Genomic DNA, 16984 nt, shown 5'->3' with positions numbered 1-16984 from the left:
CACCAAGGCAGACCGTGTTAACAAAGGTGCTCTCACCATAAACCAGGCGAGCTCCCTTTTTACCCCTCTCTATCGCGTTCGCGTTCGCGTCTATTCCCTTGGTAAAGGAAAACATGTACTATGCATTGCCTGTCCTAGGAACTCCCGCAAAGTCGGTAGTCCCGCTCGCATCTGAGTCAAAATGGAGGGTGAGGTGTTTAATTTTAATTCAATTATGCACACAAATAACACTGACGTGGGGAATTGCTGGGAGTATTAACCACCAACACAACGTGTGTGTTTCTTACTGCTTTTGGTTTGAGACAGTCAGTAGGACTACCGAAAGTAAACTTACTCAGTGCACACAAATCGTCCTCCTTTAAGATACCTCTTGGACAGAGATGGCGAAGACGTGTTAGAAACGGAAACTCGGTACGCCTTGCAAACGTGGATGGAAGACGTTTACAGGAGGTCTTGCTTTAGGATACGTTTTCAACAGAGATGACGAAGACGTATTATAAACGGAAAATCGGTACGTCTCATAAACGTACTATAAATTGCGGCTTCTAGACGTCGGGTTGACGTCCTGATAGTCTTCTATCCTAATTTGACAAAATAAAGACGTTTTTGTGACGTTTTGTGCTACTAGGGTATTTCCGTCGTCATAACGCCTATGCGGTGCTTCTTCCGCAACACGGTAGCCCATTTGTCCTTTGTTTAAGTGCGTCGCATCGACTTAACGCGCGGTCGCCATCACATCTTTGGAAGTCGTGAACAGTACGATGCCTTCTGTGCAAAACTGCGCGTTTTACTGCGAGATTATCAGATAAAAATAATTACCATGATCGAAAGACATCCAAAGCGTCGCGCAGCAACAGCAAACGCATTGTTTACAAACGCTTTGGCCGCCGGTCACGGGCGCCTCCATCTTTAGGTCACGTGCGCCCTGACGTTTGCTGTGATGTGGACCTGTCCAATATGCATTGCGTTCGCCCAGCACGCTTTCGTCTACGGAGCAATACATTGGAATCCACCCCTGTGTTCCCATTGGTCGCGGCGGCTCACCGGAAAAACGGTGAAGGTGGCCGGTTTTCCGCGAGAATTCGTCGTATGCGGTACCGCTTTTCCAGACTTTCGAACAGCCACAGACACAAACGCAAAAAAAAAAAAAATTCTATCCTCTGAACCCTCCATCTACGGAAGCGCTTGATACCAGCTCTACGAAGTTTTCTTCCATTGTACCTGGGGAAGCTGAGTCGATTTCTCCATGATGAACTTGAACAATGCGATGCCTGTCCGGACTCCCACTGTGGCGTAGTTGATATAGGTGTCGTCCTTTTGATCGTAGAACCACGGCGCCCACATTATGGCATTGGTGAATGCCAAATCGTCGTCTTCTATTTCAACTCTTGCGCGTAAGAGACTAGGGAAGAGCGTCGTGAATTTAAGGTATTTGTTTTCAAGTGTGCGAGTATAATGACTCATAAGAACGTAGCTTTCCGTGAACTGGGGAGACATGAGAGGCACATCTTTTCTTAGTAGTGGTGGAAAAGTCTCTGGCACAATGAGGTCAATCTCCTTAATCATATTTCTTATTGTTTCCACATTATTCTTAGTCAACCACATCTCCTTCGCTACTTCGTTTACAACCTGTCTTTGAATGCCTTTTACAAATTTAGTGAAGGTATCCTGAAGAGTGGGCACGATCCGTTTCTCGCTGAGAAGGTAAATAGTGTTCACCGGAAAGTGCTTCATAGCCAAGCTTACGCAGGTATCACGGCCACTTCCTCCTTGAACACGATACCGAAGTATGTGCGTGATGGCAAGAATGGATACGTAAGACACGCGTAGCTTGGAATCCACAATGAATAGCTCGTTCGTGACGTTCGTCAAGGCTGCCACGTTGTGTGCATGCACTTCGTCTTCTATTTTACTCGTATCAACGAGGCCTTGAATAGCATGCTTCCAGTCATTCCATTGGAACTGAGGCGGAAACGTGGGAAGTGACGTGTAATTGAGGACAGTTTTACCAGTCCCTCTTGATTCAGTTGACCTTTGCTGGAAATTCTGTTCAAATTTTATCAGCTTGTTGACGAAAGGATCACTCAGGTCGTTACTAACCATTCCCAAGATTGAGTTGATGTACTTCTTCAGTACTTCTGGGCGGAACTCGCCTGTAGATATTATCATCTTGCTTACCGATTCACCCACTTTGACAACGGCGTGTTTTTTTACTTTCGATCGTCTTATGTAGATTTCGAAGACTGTCGGTATACCGCTTCCAAGGCTGAGGCGAATCAGGCTCCCGAGAAGGGTGGAGGCATCCTCTCGTAGCCACTCTTCTGTGTTCAAGTATTGTGCTGCCTTCTTGGCAAGATCAGCGAGGCTATGCTTTCCCCTACGAGGAAGAAATTTTACATAAATTTCTCAAAGCACCTCTCATAAACGTTAAAATGTATAGAAGCATCACCAGACTACACCGCGCAACAGCATGGGCGATAGGCTTTGTCGGTAATTACAAGCAGAGGAACAAAAGTAGGGCACGCGAATTTATTTATTTATTATTTATCGGCCGGCGAATCGCCCATAGCGCCACATTATTGGATGAAAACAGTCCAAACGATGGTATTCGGTGAAGAACGGAAAATTATTTACTTCAATTAGCCATTCACTGTAAAAAAACTACCGTAAAATTTACATATATTTTAATGGCAGCTATGTTGCCGGACTTTTCCCGTTAAAATTACGGCCACTTCGGAAGAAGTACTGCCGTTAAATTTACAGTAATTTTTGATGTAACCAGAATGCTGTTTTTTTCTCGTGAAAATTACGGTGCCTTACAAAAAATGCAGCCATAAAATTTACAAGGATTTTAATGGCAGCTATGTTGCCGGCTCTTTCCCGTAATTTTCACGGCCACCTGAGAGAGTCGGCTTTTGTTTGAAGTGTGGAGTGCATTAATTCCCACAAATTTGGGAACAGCACCGAAGGATGTGTAATTGTGTTTGTCTTCCTTTAATGGAATTGCAAGTCATGCAGTTATGTGTGACACAAGTCATAGAGTACAGGACTGGGCATTTATTGTACATACAGAGAAATGGTGAAAAATCTGACATCTGTTGAATCTGCAGCGATAAAAAAAAACATCTTAGAGTTGCAAAGTATATTAAGTGTATCTGGTTACCAAGTAAAACGTTCCCTTACACTTGTGCTGTTTTCAACACAATCTCCAGAACTTCTTCATAGGTTCTGGCTTTGTTCTTCAGCTTGCTGCCCCTGCAGGGCTGATCCACAGTATACCCCTGTAAGAAAGAAAATGCAGGATATGTAGTACGACAGTTACTACCATTCCAATGCAGGTCCACATGCACACACCTCTGCACATTACACGTTCAGTATGGTGGCACTAGTACAGGCACCTTCATGGTGCTGGCTGAGTACTTTCCAATACAAGCGAAGAAATATCTTAAGGTCTTATACTGTTCATAAAGACCTTCACTCATACTGAGATAGTACATATATCGATTTAAATATTGTTAGATATTGATGATTTCATGTGGAGTGACTGTGTTAAGACGCAATGATCTTACAGTGTTTGTCATTATAGATGTAGCCTAAAATTGTTGAAACGAAGAATATGTTTGGTTATGAAATAAGCACGCTTCACTCGTATAATCACAAATGTCACTGAGATTGTTCCAGGAAATACATGCCAAGCAATTCAACAGGTAGTTCGAATCACAAAATATGTTTTAAATGAAAGAATCAGCAACGCCATTAGTGAAGGAAGTACAAATTTTTACTTTTGATGACTAGTGACACGGGTGATGTATGCAGGAATGAGATGGTTAGTTTATGGAAAATCACTGCACTAATCTCACCACGCACCAGAGAATTGCGTGCTTGTGTTTTGTTATAAAATATGTACCACATAAATTCGCTGCACCCTAATGTCCTTCATACTGACACATGCACGTCCCGCACCTGTGCTACTTATCACCGAAAAAAAAAGGGAGAGAAAGCACACAATTTCCATGTTGAATCTAACAATGATTTCTTTGTTCCGCACACAAATCATGATTAGAGCTACCTCCCCGTTTGCCTCGCATCCATTTTACCCACTAATCATTTTAAAACAGCATACTGCAATTGTGTCGCACCAGTATAATATTTTGTGATCAAAATGGGCTTTCTGTACAACTCAGTTTTTAGACTATAGTCATAACAAAAAAACAACTTTATAATGCTTCTTGCATTCTGAATGAATAAATACTATGGAGGGCAGACCACAGCATCACGGTGCACCAGCGTACAGAGGGTACCACACTTTCTTACTGCTAGGGAGAAACAGAAGCTGGGTGATCTCACGCAGGATCAGGCAGGGTGGTCTGGTCAACCTCTCCAATTTTTTCTTTCAAACATATATTAAAGCCTCATCCCTAGGAAGCATACTGGCGCTGAAAGTAGTTGAAAATAATTGGTGGTTATTTTTTAATGAATTATCATTCAGATGTGGGCATTTCGACCATTGCACATCGTACGCAGTTCAACGCCACATATCTTCATATCTATTTGACATATTCAGCTGAATTTGTTTTCAAGTATTGTGTCAGGTGGGTAGCACTGCGTCCTATGCTCTGAGAATTCTAAGGTTTGCCTCTGAGGAGATAAAAAATCGCAAAGTTGCCTCATTTGTAAAATATGATACGTTTTGAGAACCTCACAACTCGGCCCCCACTTGTGATGCTTGAAAATGATCTGCATCATTTTGTTTGTTTCGAAATTACCTTTCTCCGCATAGCGATTACATCGTATTGCGAATTGCACCCCAACGGTCTTTTTGTGAATGGTATCTACGGAAAATGCGTATACTCGACCTCGCACATCCCATATATTCCCACTCGTAAACTAACAAACGTTCTTCATGACGACTCAAAACAGCACATAAAAAAAATTGCTTCAGACATGGTCGAAATTACATTGCGAATGACATTGAGTTACGAACTAACTTCGACCATCCCTGAAGCAAATTTTTGTGTGTGCTGTTTCGAGTCTTCTTGGAGAATGTTTGTGAGTAAAATGAAAAATGTCACGAATGGGAATATATGGGATACACGCTGTCGAATTTACGCATTTCTCGTAGACACCCTTCATAAGTGGACTGTTGGGGCCATTGCCATAATTCACAATGCAATGTACTCGTTATGCGGGGAAAGGGCATTTCGAGACAAACGCAATGATGTGGATAATTTTCCGGTATCACAAATGGGGGACGAGTTATGAGCTTCCCAAAACGTATCACATTTTACAAATGAAGCAACTTTGCAATTTTTTGCTCATCAAAGATGCCCCTTCTTACAATCTTCAGAACTTCGTATGCAGTGCTACTCATCCCAGACAATACACGGATAACAAATTCAGCTAAATATGTCAAATAGTTATGCAGATACTTGGCGTCAAACTGCATAGAAAGCGCAATGGTCGAAATGCCCACATCTGAATGATAGTACATTAAAAAATAACCACCAATTATTTTCAACTACTTTCAGCGCCAATATACCTCCTAGGAACAAGGCTTTAAAATATATTTGAAAGAAACAAAATGAAGAGGTCGACCGGACCACCCTGTCTGATCCGGTCTGGTCACCCAGCTTTCAATATATTAAGATATGGAGCTACATGTACTAGCCAGCCACCAGTAGCTTTACTCAACGACTTTGTTTCCGACAAAAAATAAGGAGAGGGACACCGAACATTATCCGCCATGCTATGCACTTATTGACACAAATTCTAAGTGGGTAAGAAGGCACAATTTCAATTGCAAAGGAATGCTAATGTTCAAGGGTGGACAAGCAGCATGCCAACCCAACAAAATACCCTAATTCCATGTGAAGTTATAAGGGACACCAGCTCCATATGTTCTACCTTTCGAGACATTGGTGTGACATTTAAGTTATGAACACAACAAGCATGTGTTACAGTCACTAAAGAACAGCAGTACAAACAGCTAAATGAAATAAGCTGGAATAATATCAGTTTCTAGTTGAAATGTGCTCCTGCAGAGTGAAGGATTGAAATGATAAAGTGATGCAATGCTGATTGATGATAAAAACTGAAATACTCACTCAGTATCACGAGAAACCATGCAAAAGAGATGCCCCCTCCTGGATCTTCTTCCAGAAAGTGATCCAAGGCCAAGGGTGTCTTGGATGCCTTTCCATACGACTTGGCCAGGAAGGATGGTGTGCCCAGAAGTGACCATCTCTGCTGGAACAGATTGGAACCAAACAAATTATGCAGGGTCAAGAACACGTTAAACATGTTCAACAATCATGACGTCGTTCAAGTAACACCACATTGACAAGTCATACGCATATGAAGCATGTGATATGTCATATACGCATGTTCTTAGATCTTTTCACCTAGAATACAAAATTTACAGCAGAGCGGTTTAGCATTCAGTATCTTGGAGCACTGAAGTATGCAAAGAAGTAAATCTAACACATCAGCGAGATAATATACCTCCAGGTTACATCAGTGGGCATATGCGCACGGAGCTTGCTCAGCTTCTTTTAGCCGTCAGCAGCTTCAAGTAACGGTGACTGGAAATAGTACACAGGATCATATCCCTTTTCGCATACAATAAGGCGAAAGTATGTGTCTTCTGGGAGTACCCTAGGCAAAAATTTTTTTCACTGGTACCAGTTGAACTGTGTTATCGAACAGGGACCAGTGCAACCAGTTCTAGCTCAACAGTACCAGTTGGGACAACTGGTCTCTGTTCGATAGCACAGTTCACCCAGTCTCAGTTGCAACTGGTCCCAGCCGAGACTGGAACCAGAAATCAGTTGGGCCAACTGGTACCAGTTGTGACTAGGACCAGCCAGAAACCATTTGGCCCAACTGGTTTCTGGCCAGTCCCAATCTGAACTGGTTTCTCACCGGTCGCTGTCTCGACTGGAGCTGGTTGCAAACCTAATTGTTGAACTGGCACCAGTTGAAGTGGTTTGACTTACAGTGGCCTGCTCGGACAGAGGCTAGCTGGTAGGCAACCAGTGCCACTTCGCAGGATCGGTGTTCCCAGCAACGACAGATCCAAAGAACTGCAATGCAAAATTACATCTTATTTGTAATCAAACATTGCACATATTCTAATGTACATGTAGCGTAACTATAATGTAATTGAACAAAAGCAGTAGAGGAACTACAGAATTACATGGAATAGATAATATTTCATGGCTGATGGGTCCCTTGCTCGACTACCTTGTGGTCATCTTCAATCATTCAACAAAGTATGTGAGATGTTCTTAAGAGCACACGATGGATCGACATTTTCCTTTGAGCCCAAGCAGCTTAAGGTTTCTGGAAAGTTGAAAAGGCACAAGTAAATATGCATTCAATTGCAACATGTAATTAGAGTGTGCAGTTAATTTGAGCAGTCGTGGCCCCCAAAAGCACGCAAATCTCTCAACATTTCTGTTGTGGAGTAGTTGGACATATCAACTAAGAGATAAGCCGGCTTTCGGGGGCAATGAGTACTACTCATTGCCCCCGAAAGCCGGCGAAGCTCTTAGTTCTACGCTAGTTCGAGAACACCCGTGGTGTGAAGGATCTAAAACACGAGCATGAACAAAGAAATACAAAGACAAAAACACGAGAATGAAACAAGTTGCTGGTAACGTTAACTAGCTACTCGTACATGTTACTCGTAAAACGGCATGCACTTACAGGTGCCACGACCTGACGCGGAACAAAGAGATGAGGTTCTAGTAGAATATTTCTAAATGGTGCACAAGGGAAAAGCACTTAAGCATAGTACTCACGATAAAGCGGTATCCACAGTTGTAGTCCAGCTGTAATCCTATAACACCCGCCCGCCCGGCCGCTGGCGCGCTCATTGTACTGTCGCACTGTCGTAACTTACAGACAAATCCTTTCGATTATAAAACCAACGCCTGTGTCACACATCACGCTAATAACGAGCAAAAAAGCGTTGCACAGGCAAGCCGCGAAGCAAGCGACCGTTGCACAGTGAACGCATCATTCTTCACGGGAGCAGGAACGCACAAAATACAAATATAAGAATTCCAAAATAACATTCGTTAACGCTAATGAAGTTTTCCAAAAATTGAAATATTATTTTTTTCTACTAATAAAATTACTTTAACTTCGCCTTGCAATCTTTATATTAACATGTCATGGCACTGAAACCGAACTTCCCCCAAACATGTAAACTGGTCCAGTTCGAACTGGCACCACCTCACTTCCAGTTGCTCACCAGACCAACTTCAACTGGTACCATCTAATGAAATACAATGCATACCAACACTGTGCCACCATATGCATGTATACATGTACAGCAGTCGGCCATTTATTAAAATTCACTGTTCCCAGCAAGCGTAGCACAATGTCAGATACTGGAATCCAATGTGAAAGTGTGGCAGACTTCCGTAATATCTACAGTCATTTGACCGTAATCAGGATTACGGGCACACTACTGTCTTATTTACGTGATAACAGTCATAATAACGGCATATTTCATTGGTGCCGTATTAATTACACTACTTCGACCGTATTTCCAATCACAGTAGCATACCTGTTCTTTTTACGGCAAAAAATAGATTTTGATCGTAAAATTTACGGCAATTTTTTACAGTGTTCAAGAGATCAAACGATTTGTACGGCACGCGCCATACCTAGATCGAGTGATGAGACTGAGCGCCAAATTCCAAAAGGCTAGGCTGCCATACGAAGAGAAACAAACATCAGGTCACCATATCAAATGATTTGCGCTACACGGAGCTCATAGTATTACCAGCTTATAAGACTGTATTTCGCTCAGGAGTCGGGACTACAGGACACCTTCATGGAAATCGGGGACAAGTACGTGATAATAAGGGGAAATCAGTAGTGAAGCGAATGCAAATATTCTGCACGACGTAAGCGTGTCTAACTCGATGGTCGTGTCACAGAAGGTAACTCCATTGTTACGTCTTACATCGACTGTCATGGTATTTCATGACAATTTTTATATTTCTGGCTATGATTGGCATGTCTTATACCGTTGTCACACCGGCACATTTACTGCCTTTTATCTCAACTGCTTTAGTAGATAGGGCAACAAGTTCGATGCCGGAGAGAGCGCGAAACATTGCTGCGTGAATGTTTTCTACGTGATTTGTGGAATTTCCAAAAGGCCTTGAGATAAGAGGTTCTGAATGTGCCCGTGTGTCAGGGGTATGAGACTACTACAACCATTTGAAATATGACATGATACGATATGACCGCATGCGAGATTCACGACATTTCGTGACAATTTATTTAGTCTTCCCATGGCATGCCTGGGTCTACTCGAGCTATTGCAATATGACATGATGCTACATGACCATATGCGAGATTTATGACATTTCAGGAGTTCTTGTTTTTTGTAATTTTGACTGTCAATGGCCTGTTTGGAACTACTCGAACTCTTTACAATATCGAGAGGATAGAGAGGTAGCAAGCGAGCTGGTGTTATAGATCCATAACTTAAAAACCCGAGACTAGGGGACAAAAAAAAAAAAAAACGACAAACACAGACAAGGTCTCAAGAGACCTTGTCTGTGTTTGTCGTTTTTTTGTCCCCTAGTCTCGGGTCTTTACAATATGACATGACACTACATGACCATGTGTGAGAATCATGGTATTTCATGGCAAATTTTATATTTCTGACTATCAATTGCCTGTCTGAGACTACTCCAACTATTTGCAATATGACATGATACAAAATGACCATATGTGAGATTCATGATATTCCATTACATTTTTTATGTTTCTGACTATCAATGGCCTCTCTGGGACTGATGGAACAAATTTTATATTTCTGACTATCGGCCTCTCTGGGACTACTCAAACTAGTTGCAATATGACATGATGCTACATGACTATATTCGAGATTCGTGACATTTCATGGATTTTTTTTTTTGTATTTCAGTTGTCTGTTTAGGACTATCCGAACTATTTGCAGTGTGACAGCATAATACATCACTATACGGGAGACTCATGACATATAGCACACAATTTTTCGTGTTTCTGACTACACGAATTATTTGCAGTATGGCAAGAAAGTACACAATTATACGTCATCATATTTCATGACAATTTTTCCTGTCCTGACAATGTCCTGACTATCAGCGAATACCAAAATTATTTTCAGTAATGCGAATTTTCTTTAGTGTTTACAGGATGGCCGTTAAGGCTATTAAAATAATGGCTATAGATAGTGCTTTCCCAAATTTAGCTAGCCGCGTCCTTGAACGGGACACAGCGGTAACATGATCACCACGAAGGCATTTCGACGACAATGCTGCACGGTAGCCTGCGTGGACGACCCAGTATTATGCTGACTGCATCACGGGAAGGCGGTAGACAAAGTGTCTTGGCTGACGTTTAATCAGTTTCTCGCAGAAGACTCACTCCTTGCTGCGGAGGCAGACCCGAATCAGGACATTGTTTCTGTCCTCGACTATGCGTCGGCTCACGAACGCGTTAACGAAGCAGTTATATTTGATCGGCATTCCACGAAATACCTGCCGCCATATTGTTCCATTATGAATCCCATTGAAGAATGCTTTTCTAAGTTCAAGTTAAGCATGAATGAGCTTCACAGCTAGAGGCACGCAGAAATATTACAATGCCCACAGGCCATGACGCTGACAGAGCATAGGGTGCTCGATTTTACTCGCTGTTGCAGAGGCGGCCATGACCAGGATAACGCGCTCGGATTGCGCTGCATATGACAGAAACGACCTCCAGTATGTGCAGGACGCGTCAATGGGACTTCTGATGTGGCACACATTACAACGATCCTGTCACATTCATTGTAAACAGCAGTAGGCCTTGCGGTTTCTTTTTTGACATATGACATGGGCGCATGTGACATGTGTCCTGACGTGTGTGTGCATGCGTCTTAAATGCAGCGGTATTTCACGTATTCACGGCACTAAACATTTCTGTGTACACGCAATTTTTGTCAGCGTAGTTCTGTGGCCACGACTATTCTGCAGCTCGACATCATCATCATAGCCATCACAACCTGCCGCTTCGGTGCTATCTCTGAAATCAACCAGTGCGATGGTGATTTTGCTAGCCCAAGCTTTCTTATATTTCGTAGCGTTGTGCACGCATTAGCGGTTTCATCAAATGTTCCAGCTTTCAAGAATAGCCAAATGTTTTCACGACTTATTTGCAGAACTGGAGTATTAAAGAGGTGACCCATTGATGCATATGATTAATTAATTAATGCAAAATATTTCTTCCTTTTACAGTGTACACAGCTGACACGCTAAGCAGTATGTCCGACCGTAGGCATAAGCGCTCCCAAGCATAGTTAGTTAGTTATGTCAAAACAGTTCTAAAATAATATAGTTAACTCCTTATACCATTGATAGAGCGTCGTCTCCGCAGGCTACCGTGCAACATTGTCGCGGAAATGGCTTCATGATGATCATGTTACCGCTGCGTACCGTTACAAGGACGCAGCTAGCTGCATTTGAAAAAATATCTATAGTCCTGTAAATAGCCACACTGTAAATAGTATAGATAATTCGTCATGCTGTAGATAATCCGGGTATTCGAAAGTGAGCGTTGGATCAACTCTGCTGGAGAACCAGCCTGTGGCTTGCTGCGTACACAGGTGGCAAGTCATTAACACCTCCGTGACTTGGGGTGCGGATGACCCTGCATGCCAGCATTTTCAATAGCTTGCAGTGTAGATTTCGAATTGCGCATTCTCGAGGGTAAAATCAATGGTCAAGAAAAGGACGGCATAGAGCTCCACGGCTCTTGATGAGGTTGGATGTGAAAGGCGTCATCCTTGCACTACGCCTGCGGATGGCACGACGAATGCCAAGGCGGATTTGCAGCGTCTGGAGCAAGTCCTTCATCATTGCTGTAACAAGATCACGTTGCGCAGGGCACAACCTTCTTGGACGCATGGAAACAGGACGGCTTTGACAAGTTGCTACATACCCAAAGCCTATTCTGCAGTTACCCTGGTCCATGGAATGGGTTGCAAAGGCGTGCGAGTGATCTTCCAGTAGGGTTCTTATCGCCTCCAGTTCTGACAGAGAGAGGGAGAGACAGGTTCTCACATTGGATCCAATATCACCGATCTTGACTTCGACCGGTTGGCGATCACATTGCTCACAAAAGATAATTCAAAGTACGAGCCATGTCAATCGTTTGTTTGTCCTCCTTAGTCAGTTCAATCGCTTCCACTTCTAAAACAGCGTGAGCACGTCCCATGGAAGCTCCTCCTTGAATTCTTGCTGCTCTTGGCGATGACTTAGTGAGCAAGACCTTGACCATGTCTTCAGCAGCATCGACGAAGGTGGGTTCCATATGCTGGAGGTACCGTTCATGTAGTGTTGAGGAAGAAGTCACTTCATAGAGGTTGCGCTCAGACGATCCCTGACGACGACCAATGCATACTTCAACGGACGTCCGACTCAAGGTAGGCACAACTTCCGCACGTACTGCGCGAGCCGTTTCTTTTCTGGTCTTTTCTGGACAAAAAGGGAGTCTGCTCTTCTGCACCTTTGTTAACCTGGTCTGCCTTGGTGGACTGTGTGTAGGAGTGTGGCCGAACGCTGGCGGGGCACACTACAGTTCCTGGATTTGTTTCCTGTTGTTGATATTCGAGGCGTTTGTTTCAAGGCAAGGCATGGTGCGCTAGTATACGTCTAAAAGACGTCTAAATGTAGACTTTGGGAATGTCTATTAGACGTCTAACAAAGTAGCTCTATTGCTCCGTATCCATCCCCTAGCACAGCTAACGTTACGCTAAAATACAGCTATTAATCGGATAAATATAGCATAGATTTAGACATTTTTAGACCAAATGTCTAAAATGGGACATCACTTAGGTATCCATTGAGCAGTCATAAAGACATGTATTAGCCATGATGTCTGAAATTACACATACTTTATACCTAAATTTTGGCCCAAGTGGCCCACGTATGGGTTAATCCAGATATTGCACGTGCACATGCAGGTATGCGTGGTTCATCCACAGTATGTCTATACAATTCAAAGAAGCACCATGGATGTTGGTACAAGATTTATTTCTATTAACATACAGGGTAAACATTGACTGGAGTTGGAAACATGCGGACAAGTTACCAGGCACCGTGAGCACTTCCCCTCTTTGTACAATGACATACCAACAAATCGCAGTACTTGTATCACTGTTAGCTGCAAGCAATGCCTCAATGCCAAAGGCAACAAGTGCTTTACACACGGGGGGGGGGGGGGGGCAGACAACTGTGGGTAGCAGGAAGGAACGTTTCCAAGATGCACTGAAAATAGAAACAATATATAGGATAAAACTATAGACGCCTGCATGTAAAAATGTTGGATGCAGCTTGTTTACTGAAGAACTGAAATTTATGTCTATTTTTTATTCAGGCACTATGCAAGTGTCAAGTATTTCCCTATCCATACATGTTAGATCATATTTTGCTTGTGCAGAACCGATTTGACTTCCAACTGACAATTCGGAGACGAAACCTTTTTCTATACAATTGCATAACACCATGGCAAAATTAGAGAATGAGCGACATCAGGTAATTCCAACACTCCTCACGTGGGGGGTGGGGGAAGTGATAGTAGTCCATCCTTTATTTTTGCCGACTTTGACACAGCATGAATCATGAACTAAAAGATAAGAAGCTCAAGTAGTTTGCAGCCCTTCGCCTTCCTGGATGAAACGCAAGTTACAATGTCTGAAGCAGTGCTAAGCATTCTGGGACTTTCTGAAGTATACGTTACTAAAGAGACCGTGACGTGACACATCCTATTCTGCAAATCAAAATGCGCATACGCTAAAAACGAAATTGTGTTACATAATCTGAAAAGTAATCATTCTGACAGCCTGCACTTTAATGGCATCAATTACATAAATATCATGCAGTTCAAACATTCCAACTGTAAGTGACACTAGCGTCAGATTAGTGAGCACAGAGAAATCCAACGCTATTGAACAACCGCACAGTCAGATCAGAAAAGGTAACGGTTTTCGTTTTCCTGAAATGTGATTGTAGCTGCAGCTATGCTGAAGTGCCAACAAATGACTCACAGGAAAGGCGCTGTATTCGTCACCTCCAGTCAATGAGTCTGCAAGCACCTATAAAAATAATAAAGACGTGAAACCAAGAGATACCCGTGCCAACATGATGTGTGCGGTTTTACACACCCAGCTATCAAATGAAAGGACTGCTCAACGTACGCACTGTTTTAAAACAAATGCAATATTCTGAATTATGTTGCGTTGCCCTTAGCAAAATGTTCACTGAACCTGTATTTCACTCCAACAAAAACAGCACTGAGCGTAATCAAAGGACTGAATTTTATTACCACATGTTTATTTCAGTCCCCGATCTCCATTGTGTTCATCACTCATACGCAATCGCATTCTGCAGATAAAGAAAACGATATTCAGCAGCTCTACCGCATGCGATTGTGAACACAAGCTGGAACAAATATATGAAGCGAAGGACAGAAAAGAAAGAAAACTCACCCTGAAACTAGAAGTCCAGAGAACAAAGGGACGTTGCCTCCGTGCCATCCCTGCTACAACAGGGCTCGTTGTTACGCCATCGTTCATTGCATTGGACAGGGTGCAGGAACTGCCTCGTTGACCCAACGATTGCAAGACAACATACGCGCGACGCCGGCAAGAAATAAACTTACTAAACTTCTAAATACTTCTTTGCGTGAGCTCTCAGCAATAAACCGAATGCGAGCGAACAAGTTTGAACACTGTGCACTGGCTGCGCCCTCCCAGCAAACCAAAGTATGTACGTGCGAGGAACGATGGATCACGAAATGCGATGATGCGGTCCTACCTGGGACGTGCGCCAATCCCCGAAACACCCGTGAAAAATGCTCGACTTGTCCGCGGTTTCGAATTCGCTGTGTGCTCCCACCACAGCGGTGGCACTCAATGTCTTGCTCCCTAGACGAAGGCTGCATTCCAATACCCGGTTAGTTGACTGCCTAGCGGTCTAACCTGAAGTGCCGCCATGTTAAGTCTCGTTCCAAATCTCGCCAAGTCTGCTATTCAGTCGGCTACCGCCTGGTGCTCATCGATGCAGTCTAGTTATACGCCTGACCATCTGACAGCCGGGATGGAGACGCGCGTTGACGGTACCAGCGTGCCCGCTGTTTCTGCTGGCTTTAAATGTAAATGAATAGCACCGAGACAAGCAAATAAATCTCTCCAACTCCTATAGTCGCGGGATCCATTGCTGGAAGTTCACAAGCAAGAGCGCAAGAAGGCCAACACTTAGAGATAATAATGACAACAACGCAGGAAACGCTAGTATCTGCTGCGCTTGCGCCGTACGCATTTCTTGCGTGAGCAACGAGATGGCGCCACATGCCCCTCAGATAGGCAAGCCTGTTCCAATAGTGATAAGCAAAGGGGTCTACTCAGCTGCCTAGTCAGGCGGCTTCGCGGGCGCGAGGTATTGGAACGCAGACGAAAGCGTGCTGGGCGAACGCAGTGCATCCTGGACAGGTCCTGGTCGCACGTCACAGCAAACATCGAGGCACACGTGACCTTAAAGATGGCGGCACCCGTGACCGGCGGCAAAACCGTTTGTAAACAATGCGCACATATGGCCTCGTATTGTTTACGACTTCCAAAGATGTGATGACGACCGCGCGTTAAGACTCACCGAGCCAATGCGATGCACTTAAAATAAGGAGAAATGGGCTACCATGTTGCGGAAGCAGCATCGCATGGTTTACGCTGGCAAAATGTTTTTATGTCGACTGTGATATGTCGGTAAGCGGCAAAACGAGATGTAAACAAAGTCACATGACCTCAAAATGACGTTTTCTATGACGTGCGACCAGGACAAGATGGCAGTTTTGCCAAAGGCACCCGCTTGATGGTAGTTACAACAATGAGGGGGTTTCTGTCACCCCTATGGCTCCCACGGAGTTGAGTGCCGTGGGGTGAAGCGTGAAAGTTCACGCCGTGGGGTGAAGTTGGGATTATAGCGCGCGCGTTCTCCGGAGCAGCCACTGCGTACGGCGGGGCGTTCCTGCCGTTCGCACCTTACCGCAAGAAGCTCCGCCCTGCACGCCGCGCAAACGTAGCGTGCAGAGCGGAACTTCCTGCGGTAGCGTGTAGCAAGGTGTAGTTGAGGAGAGGCAGGCGACGCTCGTTTTCCGATGTTAAACGAAGGCCAGATATGGGGAATAAAACTTGTTGGAATCGCCATACTTACCGTCATTCCAATGATGGCGTTCAGTCACTGCTTTTATTCAATCTGACAGCCTACACCGAGCGTCGTGTGCAGCGAGAATATGCCCACACCGGGTTGTGCAGGGTTCGCCAAGATAAACTCCAGGGTTTATAACGAAGATAAAACAAATAAGAGCACACAGGGAACACATTGTATTCTACTAGACGTCCAGACCTGTTCTAATCCTAGACTTTAGGGATAGTGCTCAAACTAGACGTTGACTAGACGTCTAAAAGTCTTACCATTATTTAGACTTCTAAAATTAATGATTTACTAGACATCTGGTAGACATTTAGTAATTGACATCTAATTGTAGACGTCTTGTAGCTGACCTTGTATATACCACATATTAGAAATCACCAAGATTGTCTTATTGGGTTTCTAAGAGGTGTGAACACATTCACACACCAAATAGAGTCACGAAATGATAAGAGGTGGTTCTAAGCTTAGCCTTCAGGCTTACAAAACTGAAGTTCACTTGCTACAAAAGATATGCAGGAGACTGAATTACTTGATGGCAGAGTTAACATAATTGTGTTGTTCAAGTTGTCCGTGAACCGGCCTTGGTGGCAGAGTGTGTAATGTGTTCACCTTCTGATCCCGAGATCGCCGGTTTGAACCCGGCCAAAAACACCAGCAACTTAGTGCCAGGATACAAGTTGCTTAGACATGCCATCTTCCGCAAGGAACATTAAATACGGTGTGTTTTG

The 16984-nt window shown here is 43.8% G+C and overlaps 1 protein-coding gene and 1 long non-coding RNA gene across 2 annotated transcripts in view; both read right to left on the bottom strand.

Moving 5' to 3' along the window:
- The window catches only part of LOC135368002 (uncharacterized), a 68339-nt gene that overhangs the window by 2885 nt on the left and 48470 nt on the right, over positions 1–16984 (bottom strand). Inside the window, exon 4 of the mRNA XM_064601089.1 lies at positions 1222–2377. Within this exon, the coding sequence (XP_064457159.1) occupies positions 1222–2169 (948 nt within the window). The 5' untranslated portion in view covers positions 2170–2377. The remainder of the gene's footprint in view (positions 1–1221; positions 2378–16984) is intronic.
- On the bottom strand, positions 3200–7078 carry LOC135367994 (uncharacterized). Its single transcript, XR_010414609.1, has 3 exons — positions 6996–7078; positions 6105–6246; positions 3200–3281 (listed from the first exon to the last, which is right to left on the bottom strand). It is a non-coding gene; the product is annotated as an uncharacterized LOC135367994 (long non-coding RNA).

This window comes from Ornithodoros turicata, chromosome 1 (assembly GCF_037126465.1).
Source record: "Ornithodoros turicata isolate Travis chromosome 1, ASM3712646v1, whole genome shotgun sequence".
In the NCBI taxonomy this organism is placed as follows: Eukaryota; Metazoa; Arthropoda; class Arachnida; order Ixodida; family Argasidae; genus Ornithodoros; species Ornithodoros turicata.
This window is presented reverse-complemented; position numbering and strand designations above follow the sequence as displayed.